This window comes from Myotis daubentonii, chromosome X (genome assembly GCF_963259705.1).
Source record: "Myotis daubentonii chromosome X, mMyoDau2.1, whole genome shotgun sequence".
In the NCBI taxonomy this organism is placed as follows: Eukaryota; Metazoa; Chordata; class Mammalia; order Chiroptera; family Vespertilionidae; genus Myotis; species Myotis daubentonii.
In genome coordinates this window covers 7,208,238-7,219,242 of record NC_081861.1, presented here as the reverse complement: position 1 = coordinate 7,219,242, position 11,005 = coordinate 7,208,238, and the positions used below count along the sequence as shown (strand labels likewise).

Genomic DNA, 11,005 nt, shown 5'->3' with positions numbered 1-11,005 from the left:
ACCTCTTTTGTGAAGCTACAGCTGAGAAGACTCCAGTGCTCACCATGACTGACAAAAGGCCCAAAGAAGGAGTCAAGACTGAGAATAATGGTCATATTAATTTGAAGGTGGTGGGGTAGAATGGTTCTGTGGTTTAAGATTAAGAGACATACACACTTGCCAAAACCGGTTTGGCTCAGTGGATAGAGCGTCGGCCTGCGGACTGAAAGGTCCCAGGTTCGATTCCGGTCAAGGGCATGTACCTGGGTTGCGGGCACATCTCCAGTAGGAGATGTGCAGGAGGTGGCTGATCGATGTTTCTCTCTCATCGATGTTTCTAACTCACTATCTCTCTCCCTTCCTCTCTGTGAAAAATCAATAAAATATATTTTTAAAAAAAGACATACACACTTAGTAAACTAATAAAAGCCTATTGTGAACGACAGGGTTTGTCAATGAGGCAGATCAGATTCCAATTTGATGGGCAGCCAATCAATGATACAGACACACCTGCACAGTTGGAAATGGTGAAGATACAACTGATGTGTTCCAGCAGCAGACAGGAGGTGTCTGCTAAAAAGGGAACCTGCTATTTACTCCAGAACTCTGTTCCTCCAGACCAAGAAGACATTCTCAGTTAGAAAACTGCAATTTGGATCCACTGCATCCTGACTATTACAGTACAGTTTTCTCTGTTCTTTCATTTTCCCCTTCCCTGCTCCTTTATTGTACATAAATTAACTGATGTATGTGCACAAGCATTTGCATGTTTTAAACTAAATGACCAATGGTATGTTTTGATTGACATGAGATGGGGAATGGAAATGAGATGGGGAAAAAGACTGGTTCGGTGAAAATACCCCCTTTTCTTCAGTGGAAGCTCATTCAGCTCTTATCTCCTATTTAAGTAAGTTATTTTACTTCTCACTATTGAACAACAACAACAACATAAAAGTCCTTGCATACCTTGTTCAATTGGAGAATTTTAATGTTTTTCATTTATCATTGTAAACCCAAGGACAGTTTTTATAACTTTTTTATACACAGACAGCTGTTACATGTAGGGCAACTGTCTTTATGTAAAGGTAAATTACTCTAAAAGAAATGAATCCTAGATAGTTTCTCCTTCATGCCCAGCATCTTGTTGTTTAAATAAACTTTTTGTTTAAACTGGAAAAAATAAAGCCTGTCAGTTCCAGCATCTTAAAAGCTCTCATAGAACAGATACGTTTATAGTGTGGGACAATGCCAATTAGTTTATGTAGACACTTCGCCCTCAGGGAGATGGAGCATAACCCTCCACTCCTTAAGCATGAGCTACCCTTAGTGGCTTCCTTCCAAAGCAGTGTGGAAAGGGGGAGGAGTAATTTTACAGCATAGAGATCTGACATACACTACCTCAGCCATGACAGCAATGTTAGCATGGACAGTAATAAGGCATATTGATAGCACACACCCTTGATATGATGCAATGAGAACAGGACTTTATTTCTGTGGTCTTCCTTCCCCAACCTCACAACCCCACTCTAATCATGAAGAAAATATCAGACAAGTCCTAATTGAGAAAATTATACAAAATACCTGACCAGTACTCCTCAAATGTTGATGACCCCAGGCCATTAAAAACAAGGAAAGTCTGAGAAACTGTCACAGCCAATAGGAGCCTACAGGGACATGATGACTAAATGTAAGGTGGCATCCTGGAACAGACAAAGGAAATTAGGTAAAAACTAATAAGATATGAATAAAGTATGGACTTTAGTTAACAATACAGTATTAATACTGGTTTATTAATTGTGACAGATGTACCATACCAATGTGAGATGTTAACACTAGCAGAAACTGGCTGTAGGGTATATGGGAACTCGTATTACCTTAGCAATAATTCTGTAAATCTAAGATTTTGAAAATAAATTTAAAAAGCCTATATCCACCCCATCACACCTCTCAACTTAAGGTATAGCTTTGTTCACTGCTCTCCCTTCCTCCAATCCATTCTGCTGGCAGCCAGCAGAGGGCATTCTCTAAAACACAAATCTGAATCCTTCCAGCAAAATAAGGGCGTTGGATGGAAAGTTCTGGAGGTATCTTGCAGAACACTGACCCTGATGACTACATTGGTTGCCATTATGATCCAGAAAGAATCTGGGTGTTATTGCCGATGTCTCTTGAAATAAAATTACTGTATTCAAAATTTGAAACATCTCCCAGATAGAGCCCGCCTTTCAGACTCCCAACTCACGACTCCTCTCGCCCTCAATCACGCAGCTACATAGTAATTTCCTTTTGCTTTGCAAACTCCTCGACCTGAGCCATCTTTTCTTGCCTTCTCTCCCAGACCCAGTGCCAGGGACTCTGCAACCCCTCCCTAAGACGGGAGAGCATCCCTGCATTATCTAACTGATGTTTTTTCTACCACATGCGAGAAAAATGGATTCCTCTGGCTCATTCCGCCCCCGCTCAGCTCACACTAGGCCCGAAGAAAGGTTTGACGCAAGATAAATTAAAAGATGAATCACTGAATAAATGGATGTTCTAGGGCGCAGAGCTTTTCTGCACGCATGCGCGAGGGGAAGGCGTGGGAAGCTGTTTGATACCTGGCTGAGGCCACTGCAGCAGCCAGGAGAGGGAGGGGCTTCCTCAGCCTCGTCTTGCCATTGGTCAGGATGGTCCGCATTGGCCTGACGCCACAGCTCTGCAGTCCCGCAGAGATCGACCCCCTGCCGGCCAAATCCCCCCCACCCTAACAACTCGCAACTACCATCTCGCAGGCCAGTGGCGTAGATAGGCCTATAGTAAGGGGGGCTGCAGCTGTTGGGAACTGGGCACCGGGCGGAACAAAAGACTCAAAGCAGCACTTTGAACTTGCTGGGAATTTTATTAGGATTACCAGGGTTCACAGGGAATGAACTGGGCTTCTGGGGGGTGGGGGGCAGGAATACCGCAATGGCGAAGCGGCCTTGCATAGACACCGATGCGGGCTAGCGGGCACAGCAGGTGGAAAAGTGAGGGGAAGAGAGAGACTTAGGACAACTGGGAGGCAGCAGCTCTCCCAAGGCCACAGCAGCCCTCCCCGCTTCGGGATCAGGGGTGTTCACTCCAAACAGCACGAGGAGGGGGATAGAGGGGCCGTGGCCAAGGCATCACAATAAATACGTAGCAGCACACAGAAGCCTGCGAGGGAGGAGGGCTGAAAGAAGGGGGGTCCCCCTTTCCCTCCCCCCAAAATAAGAACTCTGCAATTACTAAACCATAAAAATAAACTTCAAACCCGTGTACGAAGTGGTCACCCCCCAGAAGTGCAATGTGGGGCCTCAAGGCCCTAGCTGAGGGGGAGGGCAAATGGGACAGAGGGAGAGGGACACAGAGGCAGTAGCCACAAGGGCAAGGGTGAGACATTTGTTTATCCGGTTTTGCCCCTCTTGCGGGGGTTGGCCCAAGCATTCTGGGCCTGAAGCACCTCCTCCACGTCAGAGTCTTCCCAGTCTTCTTCGATTCCTTCCTCCTCCTCATCTTCCTCCTCTTCCTCACTTCCTTCCCCCTCATCGCTGTCCTCATCTTCTGGCAGCACAGGGGAAAGAGGGGAAAAACAGAAAATGGAGGAGGGTGGTTAGATGGGCAAGAACATGTCACTCCTAATGGAACACAGCCCCTAATTAGGGCGGTTGGGGGCCAGAGACCACTTGCCAAGCACCTCTGCTTGGAGCAAACAGCCAAGTGTGTGTGGGGGGGAAACAAACAGGAAGGTAGGGTGGGCTCCTTGCCTCTGTCCTAACAAAATGGATACATATCTGAAAGCAGCTTCTCCTCCTCCTGTATGTAACAATGTGTGTGTCTTCCTGAGCTGCGATCTCAGCTGAATAAACCTATTCATCCCCAGGCAGCTCCCTCACTCCTTCTCCATAGTCTGATGCAAACAGGCCCAGTCTGTCTTCTTCAGCCCAACCCCCACCCCCACTCCCACCCTAGGGCTGGGCAGATAGCGCTGCCTCTCCTCCTCCAAAAGAACAGGTGTTATTAGATGGGAGGGAATGGGGCCAGCAACTCCCTCAATTTCCCTAGGCAAGCTGAAAATTTCGAGATTGACTGTACTCATTCACTCAATGCCTCCTTCCTTGGTCCCCTGCCCTCAATGGAACTTTTTGACTGTGAGGTCAAAACTCTGAGTGGTTGGTCTTCCCCCAGAGGCCTGCCTTATGTCCTCTGTGTTTCTCCCTGCATCCCATCATTCTCACCACCATGCCCTTTCCCTTCCCAGAAAATGGTTCACTTCTCCAGTCATTCAAGGCCAGAACCAAACCTGGAAGTCACCTGAAATACCATCTTTTCCCTCAAACCCCATACTCATTTCTCAAAAGGCATTCTTTGGTGAGAAAAAATGGCTTCTGAGGTCAAGAAGCTTGAAAAATGCTGGGTTCTATGAAGTTTAAATAGGTTTCTTAAGCAGGACTTCTCAGAGCCTTTAAGGTGTTAATGTACATGTGACTACATGAAGATATTCATGTATGCAGTATTTTCCCCGACATATGCAACCACTGAACCTTTTTGTGAGAAGCAGCTTTCAGAACTGGTGAAGGGTCCTCAGAAGACAATTTGGTAAACTGTGCCCAACATATGCATTTTCACCCTTCCAGGTCCTTGTTCATGTGATCCCTTCTACTGAGAATGCCCCATAACACCCCTTAAGACGAATGCAGCCTCCAATTCAAATGTCAGTTCCTTTATCTAGTTCTCCCCTTCCTCATTCTTGAGGTACAATTAGCTGTTCCCTCCCCTGGGCTCACAGAGCATAATGTTCACTTTGCCCCCAGCTCCCCGAACAGGACTGGGAGTTCCCAGAAGGCTAGGGCTGAGTACAAAGTGTACTGAATTATAATGTGTTTGCTGCTTTATTTCTCTCTCTCTCTTTCTCTTCTCTCTCTCTCTCTCTCTCTCTCTCTCTCTCTCTCTCTCTCTCTCAGCCAGTCCTTAATTTCGCACAGACTCTCTCCTATATCTTCCCTCCTCTTTGTATTTTGCTGTTGCAACCTATCTACCCATCAGCTAGAACTGAAATGTATTTCTTTGGTTTTGTTACATTTGTAAGTTAAATGTTCCTGGCCTTGATTTGTTTTGCAAGTTGCACAGATGCTTTTTTCTTTTCACCACAGGGCAGATTGTGCTCATGTCTCCATTCCCTGATCCTGGCCAGCTTTTCCCTGAGGGAAGAGAAAGGAGGGAGGACAAGAGGGGGTCCAGCTCACCTTCCTCACTGCCCTCCTCATCCTCCTCCTCGATTGACGATTCTTCTTCAAAGATGTCCTCTACCTCATCCGCATAGTAGCCCAGGTTGCTGATGTTAAGCTGATTCTTCTGAGGCTCTGCAATGGCATTCTCATAGTAACCAATGTCTCTGTCATCATCATCACTGCCTTCATTGTCACCTTCATTGCCGTCATCATCACTGCCTTCATTGTCGCCTTCGTTGCCATCATTATCTTCATCATCACTGGTCTCATTGTCTCCGTAGTCACTGTCGCTGCTGTCAAGGTTGTTGCCACAGCCGCCACCTTTGGAGTTCTCACCACCATAAGTGTGCTCATCAGCACTGTCACTGTTTTCGGTGGTGAGGTGGCGGTCTGGGCTTTCACAGTCATAGACGCTCTCACTGTCACAGAAACTCTCACTGAAGTCAGTTATCTCGTTGTCCGTGGTCTCGAAGCAGTCGGTGGTCTCCATGAAGTCAGAGATCTTGATGTCGTGAACAGTCTCATTGTCAGTGATAAAATCACTGTCTGAGGTCTCGCCAATAATGTCTTGCATCAGTTGATAGTCATCAAAGTCATCCATGATCACCAACTCATATCTGTTCTTCTTTTTAATCTGGGAAAACCTGTGGTTGAATATAAGTTTGGGGGGAGGTACAAGATAGACACTGAAAGATGGGAAGTAACTGGGAAGGCAGTAGGCTACAAGGGCTCCCAGGGATGAAGCTAGGGTGGGGGGAGTCCCATTTCTGCCCCTGACTGTGTAACCTAAGGCTAATCACACCCCATCTCTGGGCATCATTCCCACTTGTAAAACATATTGGACTGAATTGTCTCAAATATCCCTTTTGGCTTTATAAACCCTGTGTGATACTAAAACATCATCTCTCAGCCTCTAACCCCCCCATCACCTTTCTTTCTTTTCTTGCTTCTTTCTCTTTGCTCGGTAGCCAGCTTCTCCCATCATGTAGTAGCGCACAGGGTTGACCCACAGGTCATTCTTGATAATCTGTTGAGAGAGGAGAAAGGAGAGAACAGAGCTATGAGTACAAGCCCCAGAACCTACTCCCAGCACCTAGAGGCAAGCCCAGCAAGGCCTTCCCAGGAGGGACCCCACCTCAGCAATCCTGTCAGCCTCTGGGAGGCTGTGATTTGAGAACCAGCTGAAGAAGCTATAGTTGGTGTCCTGGTTCCTTCCCTTGTGAGCCTGGGGTTCCTGGCCCTGGTGCCAGCGGATTGGGGTGGAGTGAGACACCAGCCGGCCTAGGGAAAAAGGAGGCTGTGAAGAAGGCACTGAGCAAGGGTAGGTGTGGGTCCCATGGATTTGCCCTGGGGACTGTCTCTTACCTGATCGGTTGCGCTGGAACTCCTTGACAATCACCATATTTGTGAAATAGGGGTTTGTCTTGAAGTACAGCTTCATTTTGTAGCCCATGGAGATATGTCTGAGGTCCTGTACCTGCTCAGGGTGGGGGTAATGATGGAATCACCACCCCACCATTTCCCCCACCTCACCTTGAAGGACCAGATTCCTTGGCTGGTCTTAGTAAAAACATCTCTTTGGCCTGACCTGCAGATTGGTCAAGTAGCGGAAAATGTCTTCATCGCGTTGACTGATCAAGACTGAAATTTTGGGGTGGTTGAGGAACTGCGGGAGGGAGCGGTTTAGGTTAAGGAGTGACTACTCTTTGAGAGGAGGGAGGGAAGGCCACGCAAGTCAGGTCAGGCAGGGCAAAGCAAAAGAGAAGCTGGAGCAGAATTCCTTCTGTGTGCTTTTGATATGTGTGGAACAAGTGGGTCATGGGACATGACCTGTACTTCACTATATTTCCATGATACTATGTGGTGAGAGCTTGTGTTTATGCTTTGTAAAACCTCTATTAGGTGGCCTTGCCATGGTTCTTACTTGTTGTGTCTGGGTGCTGAGGGTCTATGTCCATGTGATTGTGTCTCTGGATGCTGAGGGCTTGTGTTCACGAAACATTGTGTATCTGGGGGCTGAAGGCCCATATCCAAGTAATGCTGTATCTGGTTGCTGAGGACCTATAGTCACTATATTATATATTTAAGTGTTATGGGTCTTTATCCACATGCTATGTATCTAGGTCTGAGGGGTTCTGTCCAAATTAAATTGGGTACTGAGGGTCTGTGATCATGGATCCTTTGTATGGGAGTGTCAAGGATCTATATCTATGTAATTCTGTGTTAAATCCATGTGTTCCTAACATGTTGCATGTCTATATGTGTGTCCCCCAGAGATGGGGTTATCACTAGTGAATGTGATTTTTTTTACTCCCCTTTCCTTCATTTAACTCCTTGATATCTATTCCTAGGTATTCCTTCTCCTGATCCTTTAGGGGCTCAAGTCCCTTTCTAGCCCCCTTTTCTCCAGCCAGGATTAGGGTCTCCGTAGCATCTAAGCAGACACCCAGGCTTTAAGAGCCATGTGTGAGTTAGGCACCCATTCTGGGCAATTTCCCCATTATGGAGCCCATTACTATCTCAGAGTCGGTTTATTTTCTGTGTACCCCTCCCTCCTCCTTTCACCATTTATGGTCCAATTTTTCTATGTGCCCCTCTACTACCCACCCCTTTTTACCGCCTGTGATCCATTTCTTTCTTTTTTAATTCTTTATAGTATTATATATGTGTGATCCATTTCTTTATGTTATGCTCTTCATCTTCACCCTTCCCCATGTGGTTCAGTTTTTATGTTGTGTGGCTCCTCCCCCCACCCCCCCCATCTCCAATCCAGCTTCTCTGATGTCTCGCCCCCCTCCTTCCCTCCCTCCTCCACCAAACGTAGTCATTCTTTCAATAGAGGCCCGCCCCCACACACTTTCACCCTGTCTCCCTCCCCCCATCTCCTCCCCTTTCTGTCATGGGCTCGTAGCCCATGGAATAGGTATCAAGGATACTGCTTTGACCCAGAAGCCTGGGATGTGCTGGATGATAAGATCTCTGCGCTCCAGGAAGGGTCTCCGCATCTGGATGAACTTGCGCTTGAGGCGGAGGAAGGCCTTGCCTGCCTTGACGTTCACCGCCTCCAGGTCTAGCTGAACGCTTTCTAGTGCCTGCAGGACGTACTGTATCTTCTCGGGATTCACCTCTCTGCTTTGCCTCTTCACCTTCCTCTGCTTCCTCCTCCTCCTCCTTCTCTTCTTCCTCACATTCTCCTTCACCTCCTCCTCATCATCTTCTACTATAATGATGGCCTCTTCCTTCCCCTGTAGACCGGCTAACACCTGGTACTCCCGTCCCCCTATGCTACAGGTATCTATGGCCTCTCCACTAAAGCCGCTCGGCTCCGGCTCGGGCTCCAGCTCCGGCTCCGGCTCCGGCTCGGTAACCTGAATGTCGATCTCCAGGCTTCCCCCCGCCACCTCCTCAGGAGAGAATGTTTCAAGGCTCTCCGCGGGAGGGGGCGCCTCCCCATACCCAGACTCGAATTCGGGATCCCAGTAGGAACACCCGGCACCTAGGGTGAAGTACGCGCGCACTCCCCCCTCCTCCAGAATAACATAGGGGGGCGGCGGGGGCAGAGTGGGGCCCAATCCCACCCCCCTCATGTCAGCCAGCACCTGTGCCGCCTCCGTTTCCTCCCGGAGCCTCGGGCGCTGCTCCGGTGGAGGCAGGGGCAGTCGCATGAGCGGCGGTGGCGGCGGAGGCGGCGGCGGTGGCGGCGCGTCATCCTGAGAGGGCTCGGAGCTGCTGAGGCGGCGGGCCTTGGCAGGAGGCCCCTCATCCGGGCGGTCCATGCTGACTGCGCTTAGGGCACCGAGCTCGCCCCTTCCCGTCTCAGACAGGCCGCTGCGGCCAGTCAGGAACACCTGAAGCGAGACCCTGCGCCTGCACACCACCCGCACCGCTCGCCGCTCCGCTCCGCTCTGCGCTCCCTCCCCCGGAGCCTGTCCTATTCCCTCCGCGCCAACGGCTCAGGTCCCGCCCCTCGCTGACGTCAAGAGCCTATTCTGCCTCGCCATTGGCTGTCAGCTGCAGGGGCGGCACTTACGTTTCCCAGACCGCTGCCCGCTCTCACGCAATCTGCTTGCCAACACCCCACCTCATCACTTTCCCATTGGCTCCCCTCAACTCTGCCAATCATGGAGCTGACGCCCCCGCGCGACCTGAGGGAAAGCTGAGGGGCAATTGGCTGAGAGAAAAGCTTGGGGAAGAAGCCCCCTCTCCCTCACCCTTTCGCGTTTTATCCAATGGGAAAAGTACCAGTGTTGTTTTTTTTTGTGTGTGTGTGTTTTTTTTATTGAATCACAGGGTATGGGGGGAGGGGGGGATAAATGGCGATATTAGACTTGGCTTGCGGTAGTGAATGCCATACATTATACAGATGTATTATAAAACCGTACCCCTGAAACCGATGTAATTTTATTCATCAATCTTACCAGTGGTTCTTAAGAACAAAAAATCAAAACAAAAAACGAAGGCAGGCGCTGAGCACGACGTGCTCGAATCAAATTGGAGAGCCTCGCTGTCGTTCATCCATCCCCCCTCCTCCGCTTCCCTCCCCTCCTTTTCCCTGCCGCAACTACGCACTTCTTAAATCTGCCTCGTCTCCAGCCCCTGCCCCCAGCTTTTGCCATGCAGCAGACAGCAATGAGGCCCCCTGCGGATTCAGGTTGCTCTAACCCCGAGCCGGTACTTCAGTGGAGACCTAAGGACTTTGATTTGAGGCCAGGATTTGACGTGGCGTTTTTCATCTCTGCAAAATGGCTCTAGAAATAATCACGCAAAAAAAAAAAAAAAGTAACATCTATGCGTCACTAAAATGATGTGAATCAGTTCGTATGCTAGATTTTTCTAGGTCTTTCTCATCACGTACTCAATACTTCTTCCCCTCCCTTCCTCTCCCTTTCCTCGGTGTAGACTGTATTTAATTGTATTTGAAAAAAAATTTTTTGGCCAGATGGACAGGTCTCTGATGAAGCGTGGTAGGGTTCTGGCTTTGGTAAGGATTCAAATCAGGGGTCTATTCCCTCACTTTGTAACTCTGAGCCTCAGTTTCCTCTCCTCTAAATGAGGTGTCCTTAAAGAGAAGTGTAGGAAACTACCCATTGCAGCCTTGTAGTAGAGAACTGGAAGCAACCTAGAGACCCATCTCCAGGGGAATGGCTAAGGAAAATGTGATATATGTGGATAAGATGACAACTAGAATGAATTAGATCTACATACAGCAATATGGCTGGATCTCTCAAAAACAGAATGTTGAGTGAAAAAAGAAACAACAAGATTTATAGTACAATACTGTTTATGTAAATTAAAACACATAACAATACCATATATTTTTTCACAGATACACATATATGTAAATAAACACATGAATGGTAGATTGGAAGGACATATGTTAAATACACGAGAGTGGGTGCCTATGTGGGAGGGGGATGGGATCAGGGATGGTTGATGAAGGGGATAAAACAAAACAAAATAAAGACTAAAAGGACTTCGCATGGATCAATGATGATATAGTTGTGCCAAGAACTGAGGAGCATGGTCACCTCAATTCTGTGCACCTGAGAGAATAAGTAAATAAATAATAATTGAGTGCCCAGGCAACAGTCTGGTTGGGTAGACTCCCAAGCTTGGGTTCCCTCCTGTGACATCCCTCCCTCTGAATTTAGGCAAAGCTTACCAAAGTGCCAGCTGCATAAAGTGGATCCTTCAGAAGATCTCCCATCCCAGATTGAGCAGGCCCTCCAGAAGCCATTACTTTGTGGGGGGCATTTCCTAACCCCATCAGCTCTCCCCAAGTTGGATCCCTAATTCCC

The 11,005-nt window shown here is 48.2% G+C and overlaps 1 protein-coding gene and 1 pseudogene across 2 annotated transcripts; one reads left to right on the top strand and one right to left on the bottom strand.

Annotated features, from left to right (window-relative positions):
- On the top strand, positions 1–634 carry LOC132224270 (small ubiquitin-related modifier 2-like; annotated as a pseudogene).
- A 2,203-nt stretch (positions 635–2,837) lies between these two features.
- Positions 2,838–9,138, bottom strand: TSPYL2 (TSPY like 2). Of its 2 annotated transcripts, none has more exons than XM_059680066.1 (7): positions 8,144–9,138; positions 6,796–6,873; positions 6,573–6,684; positions 6,343–6,488; positions 6,137–6,234; positions 5,223–5,851; positions 2,838–3,540 (listed from the first exon to the last, which is right to left on the bottom strand). In XM_059680066.1, exons 1-7 carry the CDS (start codon positions 8,981–8,983, stop codon positions 3,383–3,385), a joined length of 2,061 nt encoding a protein of 686 aa, XP_059536049.1. In that variant the 5' UTR covers positions 8,984–9,138; the 3' UTR covers positions 2,838–3,382. The 2 variants fall into 2 exon arrangements, with proteins under 2 accessions (XP_059536049.1, XP_059536050.1); XM_059680067.1 differs by having other exon boundaries at positions 2,838–3,537.
- Between the last annotated feature and the right edge of the window lie 1,867 nt (positions 9,139–11,005).

Excerpts from the sequence above, each read along its gene's own strand:
- TSPYL2 (XM_059680066.1), bottom strand. The coding sequence starts at position 8,983 with ATGGACCGCCCGGATGAGGGGCCTCCTGCCAAGGCCCGCCGCCTCAGC. Across the intron at positions 6,874-8,143 it reads CAGGCTTCTGGGTCAAAGCA|TTCCTCAACCACCCCAAAAT; the intron begins GTATCCTTGATA and ends TCCCTCCCGCAG. Across the intron at positions 6,489-6,572 it reads GTTCCAGCGCAACCGATCAG|GCCGGCTGGTGTCTCACTCC; the intron begins GTAAGAGACAGT and ends CTTTTTCCCTAG.